Source organism: Lynx canadensis, chromosome A1 (genome assembly GCF_007474595.2).
Source record: "Lynx canadensis isolate LIC74 chromosome A1, mLynCan4.pri.v2, whole genome shotgun sequence".
NCBI lineage: Eukaryota > Metazoa > Chordata > Mammalia > Carnivora > Felidae > Lynx > Lynx canadensis.
This window is the reverse complement of record NC_044303.2, coordinates 212150476-212168044: the sequence shown is the minus strand read 5'-3', so window position 1 is coordinate 212168044 and position 17569 is coordinate 212150476. Positions and strand designations below refer to the sequence as shown.

Below are 17569 nucleotides of genomic sequence, written 5' to 3'. Positions count from 1 at the left end.
GAATACCACATAGACATGTTGTGTTGCTCTCAGGGTTTCCTTTCTGGAGGCATCTGATGTCTGTCTAGCCTTGTGGTAATGATTTTGATCACCCAGTCCAGGCATTGTCTAATTTTTACTCTGTAGAGTTAGTGTATTTTTCCCTTGCAATAGATTTTACCTTATAGGATGTTTATCTGAGATACTTTAAAGTAGGCAAGTATCTGAGCACTGGGGTGGCTCAGTTGGTTGAGTGACTTCAGCTAAAGTCACGATCTCACGGTTCATGAGTTCGAGCCTGCATCGGTCTCTGCAGACACTGAAGAGCCTGCTCGGGATTCTGTCTCCCTCTTCCTGCCCCTCCCCCACTCTCACACACTCTCTCGCAAAAATAACCAGTTAAAGTTAGGCAAATATATTGCTCCTTATCACAATTTTCTAGATTTGGCATTCATTGATGATGTTACCTTGTACCAGTTGCCACCGTAATGGTCCCAAAAGGGGGCTTTTCTGGTACCAGTGCTCCTGCTATATTATTAGTCCTCATTTGGTCTTCTGCTATAATAAGAGCCCTGCCTTTCCTCTGTCTATTATCAGTATGAATTTGTGAATTTTTTTCAGTGTTTTATAATTTATTACTGTACTTTTCATGCTCAAACTTTTCCAGATATGGTTAGTGAGAGTTCCTTCAAGGTGGCTCCTTGAAGAACATCCCAGGCGTTCTTTTGAGCACTTACCTTCTGGTACAAGATGTTCCAATTTCTCCAAGGAAACATGGTCTGAAGGAGAATTTTAGTGGAGAGGAAGAGTAGCAACTCAAACTAGAAAACCACAACTCTGAACAAATGAGATGAAGTTGATAGTGACATAGTTTCCCACTTTTCTTGTTCATCTAACAACTCGGTACTTCAGTGTTGTCAACTCAGTTTTGTGAAGTGTTACTTAGTGGTCCACAGATGCACTGAAAGAGACGCGGCTCGTGGAGTTTTAGGCAGAGGAGGACAGGTGTGTGTGAACTCACACTTAGGATGGTAGGAGTGAGGAGGGAGAGCCCTCTGGAGGAGGTGAAAGTTACTGATAAAAGCAAAAAGAGGTGAACTACTCTTGTACTTCAAGCCTTCACGTCATAACCCAAGGGGCCTTCCTTTTTAAGTTGAATGTCGTCCTATAATTTCCCAGGATCTCTCGAAGCCCACAGCACGCTCTGGAACGGTGTCAGCGCTTGGCAGATACTCGGTGATTAGGAGGAAATGGTGGGGAAGACTTGAATCTTAAGGACTGGAAAATTAAAATAATAGAATTTGACACCCCCCCCCCAAAAAAAATTTTTTTTTGAAGAAAATCTGTAGATAGAAGGACATCTGGAGGGGAAATACTGGATACAGGGAAAAACAACTACTGCCTGACAGGTCCTGACACGGTCTTTCTGGTTCTCTCTCTGGTATCACCAATAGTTTGCTTACTTGGAAAAATAAATTTTAACGTGGTTGCACATATTCAGCCACATATTTGGGCACATGTGACTTCTCTTGCAGTTACTTACAACAGATTGTTATTTCAGTATGAGGAATCATGAAAAATCAAAGAAGCATCGGGAAATGGTTGCCTTGTTAAAACAACAGTTGGAGGAGGAGGAAGAAAATTTCTCAGGACCTCAAACTGATGAAAATCCGTTGAATGCCAATTCTGAAGACGATCTAGAAGATGCACCAAAACAAAAGTACTTCTAAAAATGTTATTAAACATACTTATAATGTTAGAGATGAGATTGCACTTAAATGCTGTCTTATCTGAAAGAAGTTATTCTGTTACGCTAGTATTTTCCACATGTTTTTCTACTTAAGGGAACTTACAAAATTGAAATGGGTAAAGCATGATGTCAAGAATAGTTTATATAGGGGCGCCTGGGTGGCGCAGTCGGATAAGCGTCCGACTTCAGCCAGGTCATGATCTCGCGGTCCGTGAGTTCGAGCCCCGCGTCAGGCTCTGGGCTGATGGCTCAGAGCCTGGAGCCTGTTTCCGATTCTGTGTCTCCCTCTCTCTCTGCCCCTCCCCCGTTCATGCTCTGTCTCTCTCTGTCCCAAAAATAAATAAACGTTAAAAAAAAAAAAGAAAGAATAGTTTATATAGAGTTTTTTTGACTGTTAAAAGCAGTTTTATACCTAGGTAATTGACATGTTAATTACTGTCAGTGGAACCACTGTTACAATTTTCTAAAATGATAATGTGAATGTTTTCTTTTTAATATCTTATAGTATTAAATACTTTTAGTATTTTACTTCTCTCTGTATCAGTAGTGTTGTAGTATTTTTTTTTTTTTCATTTAGCAGGTAGTCACAGAGTTAAGTATTTGACGTTTTGATTCATATTTGTTCACAGGCTTTCTAAAAAACAGAAGAAAAAGAAACAGAAACCAGCACAGGTATGTTGAAAAGTTTTATTGAATATCAAATTTAAAGATAGAGTGCTTTTGTTTACTCAGTAGAGTCTGCTTTAAGGAGAGGGACTTTCAGTATAATTTTGTTGGTTATAAAATGGATTGAAGGGAATTGAAAATATTTTCTTTTGTCATCCCTTTTTCTCCATTAATATGCATGTAGCTAATTTACTTAATTTCTGTGTCAATGTGTTTTAAAATTTGTCAAGTGGAATTAATTCCCTAATAGTAATTAGCTGAGTGATCATATTTAAAAAATATTGGGACGTGTGATGACTGGGTTTTTAGATGAGGACAACAATTAAAACCAGAAATATGTGAAAATCTGAGGTTTGGTTATTGTATATCTAAGTTTCTTTTTCCGACAACATAAGTGAAATTTTGTAAAAGGAATATTTGGTTAGACGTGTAATGATTGTGATTCTTGAAAAAAATGTTTCTTAATATTATTCAGAAATTTAAATCATTTAAATATTTCACCCCTGACATCTGAATCCAGTCTCTTTTATGAATATTTTTAAATTGTGGCACCTGAGTGGCTTAGTCGGTTAAGTGTCAGACTCTTGATTTTGGCTCAGGTCATAATCTCAGGGTCATGAGATTGAGCCCTGCATTGGGCTTGGAGCTGACAGAGTGGAGCCTGCTTGGGATTCTCTTTCTCCCTCTCTGCCCCTTCCCCACTCTCGCTTTCAGATAAACATTTTTAAAATATTTTAAAATAAAAGGTTATTATGTTGTTACATATGCATAACAGTCCTAGGGATGTATAAAAAGGGGGCTTGTCCATTTTACTAAGGATACTTGGTGGGTCTAAAGGGAATAGAATTGATTCCTATGCTATTTTAATATAATCTAATTCTGTTAGTTTATATTAGGTTTTAAATGTTATAGTTCTTTTTGAAAACTGAAAATATTTTCTAATATGTATTTTTTAAATGTTTATTTTGAGAGAGAGAGCATGCATGAGTGCAAGCAGGGGAGGGGCAGAGAGAGGATCCCAAGCAGGCTCTGCACTGGCAGTGCAGAGCCCGATGTGGGGCTTAAACTCAATAACTGTGAGATCATGACTTGAGCCCAAATCAAGAGTCAAATGCTTAACCAACTGAGCCACCCAGGCGCCCCAAAAGCTGAAAATATTTTTAAGAAAACATAGTTAACACATTAATAATTTTTCATAAAACTTTAGATTTGGCTTATCTATTTAAATGGTAATATGTTTGAAAATTTTTGTTTTATGTTCCAGAAATGATACGTGACATGTGAATTAATCACTGTTAAAATTTGTGACTTGGAACTTTTGCTTCAATTATAAAACCACATAGCAAGTTGTATGTTCCTTCATAAAATGACTCATCTTCCACCCAAAGATTACAGTTATTAGAACACTTCCCCTGGCCTTTGTGTGTGCCAAAACTACTAGAATAAGGACAAAACGAGGGATTTATACCTAAGCCAAACCTACCTTGTCTTGAATCATGAAGGCTAAGTCCTATAGATTGCCGTAATAGACACACGTATCTTTATATTCTTACCAATGGAAATGCTTTGTTTACTACCCCATTTTTCCTCTCCAAAGCTGTGTTTCTTTATACTAATACCTCGTGTTGATTTCTCACTCTATCGGGAAGAAAGCCCCAGTTCAGACCTAGTTTTATGTAGTATTTTTCCTGATGTTTTCGCAGTTCTTTCTGATGGGAGGGTAGCACAGAGACGTGAACTGGTAGATTGAAGAGCAGGAGGCAGCAAATACAGAGAATCAGGAGGCGTCAGACTGGAAAAGTTTTCCGTATGGTCAGAAAAAGAAAACAGCATGAGCCAACAAGATTGTGAAGGAAAACCCAGAAAACTGAGATTGAATGTGAACAAATGGCCCTGGCTGACAGAAAGGAGGAATCCAAGTAACTTTTGAACACAGTACTCTGACACCCTCCATGAGACACGTTCTAAAGACAAAATTAACTACAAGATAAAAAAATCTTGAACTGTACTTAGTAGACATTTTGGTAGTAATATTATTACTAGAAATGTGTGACCTGAGTCTAATCATGAGGAAACAGGCAAAGCCAAACTGTGGGAACAAAGCAGCCATCCAATTGTCAATATCATGAAAGACCAAAAAAGAAAAGAAGAGAAAAAAGTAGGGCTCTGGTTCTAGAGTAAAGGAGATTAAAGAGATACGACAACTAAGCACAACGTGTGGTCCTTGACTCTAGCCCCTCTTGGGGCTCACAAGGAAAGGACATTATTGGGTTGTGAATATGGCTTATGTAGCAGATACCATCAGTGCTAAGGTCTTCAGTATGAAGAGGGTAGTGTGGAAATGTAGGAGCATGTTTTTGTTCTTACAAGATACATGGTGAAGTGTCATGATATCCGCCTGCAACTTACTTTCATAGTTCTGGGGTGGGGGAAAGTGTGTGTTCAGAGACCCACAGGAAGGGATAGGGGAGAGCAAATGTGGCAAAATGTTGCCTCAAACCAGAACAACAAAAAAACACAGTTGCAGGGGTGCCTGGGTGGCTCAGTCAAGTTAAGGGTCAGACTCTTGATTTCAGCTCAGGTCATGATCCCACTGGTTGTGACATGGAGCCCCACATGGGACTGTGCTGTCAGTGCTGGGCCTGCTTGGGATTTTCTCTCTCTCCATTTCTCTCTGCCTCTCCCGCAATTGTGCGCTCTCTTTCTCTCTCTGTCTCAGTCAAGAATAAAGAAAAAACAAAGCACAGTTGCACTTAGTGAGGATTTGTTTGCCAAGTTTTGTCTCTTTTTATAATGCTTATTTTGTTTTTTTTCTTTTTTCTTTTATAACTATAAAAGTAATAGTTGGGGCACCTGGGTGGCTCAGTCGGTTAAGTGTCTGACTCTTGATTTTGGCTCAGGTCAGGATCTCACAGTCATGAGATCAAGCCCTACATGGGGCTTTGCTGGGTGTGGAGCCTGCTTAGTATTCTGTCTTCCTTTGCCCTTTCCCCACTTGCTTGCTCTCTCTGTGTCTCTCTCTCAAAAAAAAGTAATAGTTGCTCATTGCAGATCATCTGGATACCAGAAAACGATAAATATCATCCCTAATTCTGCCTATAGATATTACTTACTATTGAATTAAATTATAACCAGACATTATATACAATTTTCTCTTTTACATTTCTGCTAATAGGTTGTATTTTTCTACAAAATTGAATCGGTAACTTTGCAAACGTGATTTTTTAAGAGCTTCATCATTCCCTTCATATATTCAACCATTCACTTAATGAACATATGGATTGTTTCCAGTTTTTCCCTAGTTTAATATTGCTGTAATGACCATTCGTGTTTTTTGTGTTGGTTTTTTTTTTTTTTTAAGTTTATTTATTTACTTTGAGAGAGCACGAACTGGGAAGAGGCAGAGAGAGAGGGAGAGAGAGAGAATCCCAGGCAGGCTCAGCACCGTCGGTTTAGTCCCATGAACCATGAGATCATGACCTGAGCTGAAATCAAGAGTCAGACGCTCAACCGACTGAGCAACCCCAGCATCCTTCATCCCTAATGTTTTAAATTGCTAGCTGTTTCTCCTTTTTATTTCCTGAAGATATGCTCCTCCAGAGTGCACAGGACCTTATAATTGATTATAACTATTTGGCAACATAAGAAGCTGGGATTATTATTTATTTTTTAATGCATATATGTTTTATGACCTAGAATTATGATGATAATTTCAATGAAAATGGAACTGGAGAAGGAGTAAAGGTTGAGTCAGAAGATACCAACTTAAATCAAGACCATGCCAAAGAATTCGAATGTAGTCCCCAAGAAAACATCAGTGCCACTGAGACTGTTGAACGATGTGATGACCCTAAAAGTGAAGCTAAAAAGTAAGTCAAGTTGATGGTGTTTTCTAATTAACGTTGGTGGTAAGAATGCCTTCCCATAGATCATATAACATCCTGCCCGCAGTTACGAAGTAGATCATGTATATCCGTGACTTCCACGTTACCCAGACAGACAGGTGCAGCATGTGGGAAAGAGGATACTGGAGGAATGGGCTCACGGACATTTCAGCAATATGGCCCAAATCAGAAAGTCTCTTTGATCCAGTTTTCATCCTGTTGGGGTCTTATTTTGTCCTGAATCTGTAATCTTTGGCACTCAAGTGAGAACAAGGCTCCTGATGAGGCCGCACCCTGCTTGCCTGCAGCATCGCTGACTGTGTCTTCATGCTCACGGTGGTCCTCCTGAGTCTGGCCCCACAGTGCAGGTCATTAGGATTTATACCGCAACCTGGGGCCTTCCTGCTGGAAGGAGCCCTGGAATTTTGGGGCTGCACAAGGTCTTAGTGGCTGCCAGAAGAAGGTTCTTCTCAAGGGAGATAGCATTCCTTGTCCTCCCCTTCCTGCCTTGTCTTCTCTCCATCCTCTGTTCCTCTAGAGCAGAGAATTAATTTCTTATTCCTTGAGGAAAGATCTGAACAGTAAGTAGCCTCAGGTCCCTGTCTAGGACCATGAGAAAGGGTTCAGTTGACCCAGTAAAGTGGGAGCCTGAGTTGCAAACGATGAACACCAGAGCACCAGCGAAGGGGCGGTGAGTGCACTTGGGGGTTTAGGAATTCAGGGGGTGTCAGTGAGGGACACAGGACAGAGGCCTGGGCTAGGGCTGTAGCTGTAGGAAAAGGAAGGAGAGGAACCACACAAACCGGTAAAGTGTTTCAGCTGTGTTTCAACTGATTTAAGTAAATTCGTTAATGTTTGTGTCAACTTTTCACATCTTTTTTTTTAATTAATTTTTTAAATTTAAATCCAAGTTACTTAACATATAGTGTAATAATGATTTCAAGAATAGAATTTAGTGATTCATCACTTACTTATAATACCCAGTGCTCATCCCAACACGTGCCCTCCTGAATGCCCTTCACCCGTTTAACCCATCTCCCCACCCAACACCCCTCCAGCAACCCTCAGTTTGTTCTTTGCATTTAAGTCTCTTATGATCTGTCTCTTCCCTTCCCCTGTGTTCATCTGTTTTGTTTCTTAAATTCCACATGTGAATGAAATCATGTGATATTTGTCTTTTCTCTAATTTCGCTTAGCATCATACCCTCTAATTCCATCCATATTGCTGCCAATGGCAAGATTTCCTTTTTTTTTTTTTTTGATTGCCAAGTAGTATTCCATTGTATAGTATATACACCACATCTTTATTCATCAGTTGATGGACATTTGGGATCTTTCCGTACTTTGGCTGTTGTCAATAATGCTGCTATAAACATTGTGGTACATGTGCCCCTTCGAATCAGCACTCCTATATCCTTTGGATAAGTACCTAGTAGTGCAATTGCTGGGTCGTAGGGTAGTTCTATTTTTAATTTTTTGAGGAACCTCCACACTGTTTCCAGAGTGGCTGTACCAGGTTGGATTCCCACTAGCAGTGCAAAAGGGTTCCTCTTTCTACACATCCTCACCAACATCTGTTGTTGCCTGAGTTGTTAAATGTTAGCCATTTTAACAGATGTGAAGTGCTATGTCATTGTGGTTTTAATTTGTATTTTCCTGATGATGAGTGATGTTGAGCATTTTTTCATGTGTCCGTTAGTCATCTGGATGTCTTCTTTGGAAAAGTGTCTATTCATGTCTTTTGCCCATTTCTTCACTGAATTATTTGATTTTTGGGTGTTGAGTTTGGTAAGTTCTTTATAGATTTTGGATCCTAACCCTTTATCTGATAAGTCATTTGCAAATATCTTCTTCCATTCCATCGATGCCTTTTAGTTTTGCTGTTTTCTTTTGCTGTGCAGAAGCTTTTAAGCTTGATGAGATCCCAGTAGTTCATTTTTGATTTTGTTTCTCTTGCCTCTGGAGACGTGTTGAGTAAGAAGTTGCTGGAGCACCTGGGTCGCTCAGTCGGTTAAGAAGTTGCTGAGGCCAAGGTCAAAGAGGTTGTTGCCTGGTTTCTTCTCTAGGATATAGATGGCTTCCTGTCGTATATATAGCTCTTTCATCCATTTTGAGTTTATTTTTGTGTATGGTGTAAGTGGTCCAGGTTCATTGTTTTGCACGTTGCTGTCCAGTTTTCCCAACACCGTTTGCCGAAGAGATTGTCGTTTTTCCATTGGATTTTCTTTCCTGCTTTGTCAAAGATTGGTTGGCCATACATCTGTGGGTCCATTTCTGGGTTCTCTATTCTGTTCCATTGATCTATGTGTCTGTTTTTGTGCCAGTACCATGCTGTCTTGATGATTACAGCTTTGTAATACAGCTTGAAGTCTGGAATTGTGATACCTCCTGCTTTTTTTTTTTTTTTTTTTTTTTTCAGGATTGCTTTGGCTATTCAGGGTCTTTTCTCATTCCATTCAAATTTTAGGATTGTTCTAGCTCTGTGAAGAATGCTGGTGTTATTTTGGTTGTGATTGCATTGAATATGTCGATTGCTTTGGGTAGTATCAACATTTTAACAGTACTTTTTCTTCCATTCCATGAGTGTGGAATGTTTTTCCATATTTTTGTGTTGTCTTCAATTTCTTTCATAAGATTTCTATTGTTTGCAGTGTATGGATTTTTCACCTCTTTGTTTAGGTTTATTCATAGGTATTTTATGGTTTTGGGTGCAATTGTAAATGGGATCAATTCCTTGACTTCTCTTTCTGCTGCTTCATTCTTGGTGTATAGAAATGCAACCAATGTCTGTACATTGGATTTTATATCCTGTGACTTTGCTGAATTCATGGATCAGTTCTGGAAGTTTGTGGGTGGAGTCTTTTGAGTGTTTCACACAGAGTATCATATCATCTGTGAAGAGTAAATTAAAAGTTTGACTTCTTCTTACTGATTTGGATGCCTTTTGTTTCTTTGTTGTCTGATTGCTGAGGCCAGGACTTCCAACACTATGTTAAACAACAGTGGCAAGAGCGGACATCCCTGTCGTGTTCCTGACCTTAGCGGGAAAGCTCTCATTTTTTCCCCATTGAGGCTGTTATTAGCAGGTGGTTCTTACCCTTTCTTTTGATGTGATGTATCACATTGATTTGCGGATATTGAACCAGCCCTGCATCCCAAGAATAAATCCTACTTGATTGTGGTGAATGATTCTTTTAATGTATTGTTGGATCCAATTTGCTAGTGTCTTGGGAATTTTTGCATCCATGTTCATAAGGGAAATTGGTCTGTAGCTTTCCTTTTGAGTACGGTCTTTGAAGCTTCTGGGTGAAGCTGCTCTGCTTCGTCAATCCTTGCCATTGTGGCATCCATTCAAGATTATAACATTTTGATTATAACATTTTAAATTCTGGCCTGACTAGATTTTGTTTCTTTTATCTCCGCAGAAAGGGATTCTCTGGTGTCTTCTATGTGTTTTTCAACCTCAGCTAGTATTCTTATTATCGTGGTTCTAAATTCTAGTTCAGACATCTTGCTTATTATCTGCATTAAGTCCCTGGCTGTCGTTTCTTCCTGTTCTTTCTTTTGGGGTGAATTCCTTCATCTTGTCATTTTGGAAGAAGAAAAAAAATTAATAAAATAAAACATTGAAATTGAAAAATTTAAAAACAAGAAAAATAAAGGGAAGCTAGATCCTTAGGTGTGTTTCAGTCTGCATGTTGAAAGAAGCTTGATAAAATAGGGAAAAAGGGGAAAGGAAAAAAAATGTAAGAAAAAGTTTGGAAATTAAAATATAATAAAGTAAAGAAAATGAAATAGAATAATAAATTTAAGAAAATAAAGTAAAAAAAAAATTGAAATAAAATTTTCTCTTTCGGTATCCAAGAAAGAGAAAGAAAAGAAAGGAAAAAAACCAGAATTTAAGCAAAAATAGAAGCAAAGAAAACAAATAAATGAACCAGCTGAAACCCGAATGAAGTTACATCTAGTTTCCCTAAAACTGAAACTATGAAACCTTCTAATAGCCTGTACACTAAGCAGGTGGTTTTGACCTCTGCTGGTCTTCTAGGGGATGAGCTTGGATGGTGTGGTTGGGCAGGGGTTGGTGTAATGGCTCCGTTCTCCGGTATGTGGCACCACTTAACTTACTGGAGTGGATTGGTATGGCGTGCATGCATGAGCACACATGGGATTGCATGGGAGAGGTGAAAGTGGCTTCACCCAGCTCCTAGTCTCTGGAGCAGGAACTTTGTACTCTCACTGACCCATGATCAAGCACCCCTTCTTTGTCTCAGGCCTCCGTCCACAGCCCACCTCTATCCTGTCCGTGTCCAAGCCCTCCACCTGCCAGACAGCACCTCCCTCCAGAGTTTTATCTCAGATGGGGTTGTGTTTCAAAACCCCGCACTTCAAAGACCCCCATGGCTCAGACCCACTCCGACTCTATGAGGGAGGGTCTTGCTGAGGAATGGCCGGGTGCTGGCTTGTCCCAGAAAACGTTCATGTGATGGCACAGCAGCAGAAGTTCAGAGGTTGTGGCAAATCACAACACACAGCAAGCACCAGGTTTCACTGTACTCTGCATCTTTGTCCCAATATCAGCAAATATGGCTGCTCTCTGGGGTCTGCTGGGACCTTTGCCTGTGTGGAGGCTGTATGCCCTCTACCAAATGCTCTCTAAGCAGGAGACCCGCTTCTCCCTGTATGGGACAGAGACTCCTGAGACCTTGCTGCCTGCTCCTGGGGATTCACCCTGCTTCCTCACCTGAGCACTGCCAGGTACTGAGGTCCAGAACTTCAGACTCTGTGCTCTACTGTTTATAGAATCCTAATGGTATTGAAACCCCCTTCTTTCTCCCCATCAGTAATTTTGGGGAACAGATTTCCTGTTCAGTCCTTTGCGAGTGTTCTCACTCTCTCTTTCTCTTTCTCTCCAGCTGCTTCCGGGGGAGTGCTTTTATTGCACGATACTGCTGTGCCACACTCTCCCCCTTTCTGTCCTTTCTCTGCAGAAACGGCTCCCTATGCTCCACGGCTTTTCTCTCCCCCAATTCATGTCTCCTCAATGCATACCTGCCTAATTCTGTGGCTCAAGTTACTGTTGTGTTAATCCTCAGATCAGTTTCCTAGTTGTTCAAAATGGTTTGTTGCTGATCTAGTTTTTTATTTTTGGGGACGAGACGAGCTCAGGATCTACATACTACTCTACCATCTTAACTCCCTCCTCAAATTTGACATCACATGTGATCTCTAAATTTGCTCTTTAAAGCAGTTCATTTGAGATGTGAAAATTAATTAGGTTGGCCATAAAAATTAGTGAATTAGCCCTTAAAGTGCATGTCACTCTTTTGAATCTTCTTGGGAGCAAGGTAACAATTAAAAGGGATACGTTATTGGGGCGCCTGGGTGGCTCAGTCGGTTGAGTGTCCGACTTCGGCTCAGGTCATGATCTCACGGTCTGTGAGTTCGAGCCCCACGTCGGGCTGTGTGCTGACAGCTCAGAGCCTGGAGCCTGTTTCAGATTCTGTGTCTCCCTCTCTCTCTCTCTGACCTTCCCCCCGTTCATGCTCTCTCTCTCTGTCTCAAAAATAAATAAACGTTAAAAAAAAAGGGGATACGTTATTATTGGATTATACAGAATTCTTTCATTTATTTTCCAGTGCTCCTAAACCCAAAGGAAAGAAAGCCAAAGATATGAAGAAATCTGTCAAAGTACCTGCTGAACAACAGGCAGTGGTAGGTCAAAGTCATATTGACATGTTTTCAGTAGACCTTGTTTAAGTAATCTAAATTCTTAATTCTAATTCTGAAGGCATAAGTATTTGGTGAACCCTTCTGCACCTACTGTATATATAGGTGTGGGTCCATCAACAGTTTTTCTTGGTGGATGTAGAATGTATAGATAGGTGTGTCATTGTTTTTCTTTAAAAAGCACATTGGAAATACCAAACTGTACTAAAACAGTTACTGTTCTGTTTTCCATTACTTTGAAATCTAAAACCTTGACCTGGTCCATATGGTACATGCTATTGAATGTCTCAGGACTCTTTAAAGTTGATGGTGCTGGCTGATGGGACTTAACTTCTCAGAACAGCTGCCTCTTTGGAAGCCTGTCTTGGTGGCTGCCATTTTGATAAAAGTTCTTTATTTTGAATTATTTGATATTTAATCTCAACGTGAAAACATAAATCACTGCACTCAGGTAATAACACTTTAATTGATGTATTTTTTTCTCTCTTCAGAGTGATGTTCTTATCAGCTGTACAACCTGCCATAGTGAATTTCCATCCCGGAATAAACTTTTTGACCATCTGAAGGCCACAGGTCATGCGAGAGCACCTTCATCATGTTCTTTAAACAGTGTAACAAGTAGTCGAAGCAAGAAAGAGAAACGTAAAAACAGATAGAAATTCTGTCAACACTTTTTCTTTTTGATTGTTTCTAGATTTTAAAACCAAAAACTGAACTGAAATCATCTAAACAGTTAAAATTTCAGTGATCTGCAATTTATTGCATTGTGGAAGATTATTTTTTATCTTGTAAAAACATTTTTTCGTTTAATATATATATTTTTAAACATTTCATTAATGGTTGAATTCTACTTTGCCATCTGAATTGACTTGAATGTCTCAAAACAGGTAAATATTGTAAAGTATGCATTCTTGATTTCTCTTGGCTCATGTGAACAGAAATGTACAGGGAGAATTAAATTATTTTAACACATACAGATGCTCCTTTCTGTTTTGTTTTGTGGAATTCACATAGTATTTTCACATGATTCAATGCTTTTGTATTGTTATACTTCATGATCTGTCAAAGACTCAGATTGTTTTAAAATCATCGTAGAGTTTTTTTTCCCCACTTGATAACATGACTCCAGTCTGACTTTCGAATTATTTCTCAATAATCTATTGTTGATTACTGTATTTTTTTCTTCAAGGACAGTGATAGGTAGAAACAAATTGAGCATACATAGTTATATTTCAAGACTAATACCTCTTCAAGGTGTCACTGTTGACTTTGAGATTTTATAGGTAATTATCAGTAAGGTAGATCTTTGGTGTTTTGCTCTGATTTAAATTGTGGAGGTGGAAGCAAATTAATGAAGATGTTGCTTCCTTCTTTGACACAGTGACAGCCATGAAGCATTATGGATCAAGGTGGTGGATGTTCAGATTTTATACCAACTTTTTAAAAAAGGATATTCTGCCTTGGGGTTTGTTTTTTCACTATTTACAAAAGTTTTTAATTTTGTTTTTTTCATCATTTAATGGAAGACACTTTTTAATAAAAGTTTTTTCATAGGGCTGATATTTATGCCATGAATTCTATAGCAAAGATGAATATTGACTCAAAGGAAATCTGGAGAATTGTTGAAAGTGAGTGTGGTCAAGTATACGGACCAGTAATGAGCCAGATTTTAGGATGAGGATGGATTAAGTAGGCAGTTCTTCTAATTGGCCTTGAGAGTAACTCTGAACTCACTAGCTTAAAATATATACTTTCTGTTGAGCGAAGTTCTCTCCTTATGTCCTTGAATCCTCAAATGAAGGAATCTTCAATTATGCATGAGCTCTAGAACCTGAGTCTCCGATGGCAAGGACTTTCCTGGAAGTCTCATGGGATAGTATTGAGCTCAATCATTCTGTGTGCTTGACTTGAAAATATGCATTTGTATTTTAATTGTTTCCTTCTTCATTTAGAGACATAAGTAGATTCTCTATCTTTTTTCCTTTTTGTTTCTAACTTCTATCACTAACTTCTCCTAATTGATGTTTCTTGTCCTTTTCTTGTCCCTTCAGGGAGAATAGCAGCCAGGTCAGAGGGCTCTTCCTTCCAGGCTTGATCTGAAAACATGCCCCCCTCCTCTAACAGAACGAGGTGGATTGGCTGTAATTATGAATAGGAATATTGATGAGCAGGAGGACATACTGATCGCATGTACACTAAAAATGTGAAGTCCTCTTGAAATGCCCTATAAATGCCCTTCAGACTTCCCTTGCTTTCGCTTGTAACCACCATGCAGGTGTTCGGTTTCTGCTTCATTGAGGGTTGGTAGGGCTTACTTGCCACTTTTATTCTGATTGGCAAAACTCAACCAGATTTTGAAGGGATCTTCATTAGCTGTGATTAAAAGTTAGAGCTCATTTGTAGTCCTATGCATGTAATGTTGACCAGTTGTTTAACTTCTCTGAATTTCTTTCTCCTCATCTCTAACAGTTCTTAGCATAGTATTGTCTCCATTTATCTTACAGGATTATTACGAAGGGCAGATAAGATAGTATTATGAAAGTGCTTTCTAAATACGAAAGCTTTATATAGAATGTTGAATTTAAATGCGTTGAATCTTTTTTAGTTAAATTTAGTTGAATTAAATGTGTATTAAGTTTTATGGGAATGTCCTTCCTATATACTAATCTACTTCTGAAGAGGAAAACAGCAACATGTATTATGCTGAAGGTAAAAGGTTATTTTTGGTGAATCATAGACATTATATTTCATTTGTCTGAAGGAAAACAGAATAGTCTAAAATACACGAGCACGTACGTACCTTACATTGATCTCATTAAAGGTCAGTGGTAACCATCACCTTGATTGAAATAAGTTGAGGTGTGGAAGATGGATGGAATGCGGGTTCTGTGAGGAGAGGGTTAGGGCAGATCCCATATTCTCTCCGTAATTCATTGAGTGGCACCAAAGCTGGGGTTCTCTAGAAAGCCCAGTGAGACTTTTTCTGTTTCAAAATAGGAGCAGTATCCTTACTTAGCAAAAGTACACGATGGGAAAATAGAACTGCATCAAAATGAAAGCTCTTTGTAGAATGGTAGGCAGCACGAGTAAAAAGACAAGTCTCAGACTGGGAAAAGTTGTTTGCAATATGTATAAGTGACAGGATTAGTATCCAGAATACATGAAAAAGTCCCTCCTACAAATCAGTGAGCAAATGACAACCATGTATTAATTAATACCTCAGTTCTCAAACTTTTTTGGTCTCAAGACCTCTTCACACACTTAAAAATTGAGAACTCCACAGAGTGTGTGTGTGTTTAGATTCTATCTATTGATACTTACTCTCCTAGAAATTAAAATAGAAGAATTTTTAAAGTATTAAAAATAGTACAGGTTATGAAATTACACAGTTATGAAAAAGAACTTTCAAGGTTTAATGAGAGGAATTGGCTTAACATTTCTGAAAACTTCTTTGTCTAGCTTAATGAAAGATAGCCGGATTCTCAAATTGGCTTCTGCAGTCGGTCTGTTGCTCTGTGTTTGGTTAAAATATATGAAGAAAATGGAGCTTCACATGGGTCGGAAATTGGAAAAGGAAGGACCTTGGGGGCCAGTCTGGAATCCCCAGGGTCCTCACATGACACCGAGACCACATTAGAAAAGTGAATAAAAATTTGAACAGAAAAAACTTGAATAGTTTAAAAATATGAAAAGATGATCATCGTTACTGATAACCAGAGGACTATGACTTAATTTTTGTTTCATGCTTTCAGACCGGCAGAAGGCAAAAAGTCTCACAAGATCAAGATTGAATGTTAGGATGAAGAAATGAAAATTGATTTCTTCTGAAGTAAAATTGATTCAGTTCGATGATGTCTGTGAAAGTTGAAGATATGGATAGCCTGTGACCCTTGGCTCTGTGACCCTGGGCACATAACTAGAGTCTCCCTTCTCAGAGTCCACAGAGCTGCAGTGTGGACTTCACCTGGGAACTCTCTCTGGAGTGCAGCTCTCAGGTTCCGCCCGGGACTTGCCGTGTGACCATCTGTTGTTAACAAGATTTCTCAGGGGATTCCTACCCTCCTTGAAGCTTGAGGAGCAGTACTCAGGGACCCTTGCGTGTGTGTACAGGGCACATTATTACTACATGGACGCTCACAGCTGAATTGTTTTAAAATACTTAAATGTCCATGAACAAGACAATGGGTAAACTGAGGCCTATTTATAAGTGGGCAAACAATTGAGCAGTTAAAATGAGGGAACTTGATCTGTAATATCAGTGGCTAGCTGTTGAAAAAATGTTGGGTGAGAATAAGCCGATCAGAAGATGAAACGTATGCCATTTATAAAGTTTTTAAAAATACTGTTGTTGTCTATGAAGTAGAGAAACCTTGCTGGGAAGCACTGATGAGAAAAGTAATCGCCTCCAGAAAAGAAGGGAGAGGAACGGAATCGGTGCGGCAGCAGGAGGGACCTCATCTGAGTCCTTTTTTTCTCAGATCTGGAGGAAAATATTAGCATTTGTTATTTCTGGATGGTGGGTAGTGAGGGTTTGTTAAGCCGATTTTCATGAAATACTTCAAACAGAACTCTGATTTAATGTTTCCCTTCTGGCCAGCAGAAAATACACCCTCACGAAAGGGGAGAGGAAGGGTTTAAGATCTCCATTTTACTCCTGGCATGTTTTGTAAGCACATGGTGGAAGAGGCTTTTACAGCCTCTCAGTCCCCTTCTTCCCTCAAACTCTGATCTCTCGTTGGCACAAAGCCACCCAGCACGTAACGATCATCTTCCCAGCCTCCCGACAGCTAGGTGTCAGTAAGTTCTGGCCAGTGATTTGAGCAACTCTTGGGACATGCCCTTCAAGGCGTGGGATGTCTTTATTCCTTCCTCTTGCGGGCTTACAGGAAGAGGTAGCAGCCGGAGCTCTAAGCCCAGTCTGGGACCACGAGTCCTTCCGGGGCAGAGCAACTAAAGCACAGGAGCTTGACGCCTCAGAGGGACTCTCCGAGCCCCAGACTACCTACCTCTGCACCCCAGAGAAATCTCCCACGTTACAGAAGCCTCTGTTGTTTGGGGCTTTGGGTCACAGGTGACTCAAGCCCTGACTGATTCGGCATGTGCACGGTCACCTAAATGAGAGGTATGACTTCAACGGTGGCCAGGACATGGGCTCTTAACTCTGGAAGGGCTTAGATCAAATTCCAATGCCAGCATTAACTAGATGACCTTGGGCAAGTCGACTATTCAAACACTTTAAGCCTTTTTTTTTTTTTTTTTTTTTTAAATCCGTAAACTAAGGATGAGACCAACCTTGCAGAACTGTAAAGGTTAAAGCTTTAGGGGTGAGCACCACGCTTGCACATCCTAGGCATTCAGTATCTGCTAACCATTACTTCTTTCCAATGACCTCTTCTGCTTTAAGTTTTCTTGCTTTAGGGTCACCTGGGTGGCTCAGTCGGTTAAGCATCTGACTTTGGCTCAGGTCATGATCTCATGGTTCGTGAGCTCAAGCCCCACATTGGGCTTTCTGCTGTCAGCAGAGAGCCTGCTTTGGATTCTCTGTCTCCCTCTCTCTCTT

The 17569-nt window shown here is 39.7% G+C and overlaps 1 protein-coding gene across 2 annotated transcripts in view; it reads left to right on the top strand.

Annotated features, from left to right (window-relative positions):
• The window catches only part of DNAJC21 (DnaJ heat shock protein family (Hsp40) member C21), a 32810-nt gene extending 16055 nt beyond the window's left edge, over nt 1-16755 (top strand). Inside the window, exons 8-13 of one of the 2 annotated variants that reach the window (XR_003972229.1) lie at nt 1541-1699; nt 2359-2401; nt 6092-6264; nt 11919-11994; nt 12501-12896; nt 15762-16755. Coding sequence is in view for 1 of the 2 variants with exons in the window: in XM_030331515.1 (XP_030187375.1) it covers nt 1541-1699; nt 2359-2401; nt 6092-6264; nt 11919-11994; nt 12501-12665 (616 nt within the window). In the remaining variant the exon portion in view is untranslated. Of the gene's footprint in view, nt 1-1540; nt 1700-2358; nt 2402-6091; nt 6265-11918; nt 11995-12500; nt 12984-15761 lie in introns of those variants that run through there. The other variant, XM_030331515.1, reaches the window with a different exon arrangement.
• Nucleotides 16756-17569: the final 814 nt, after the last annotated feature.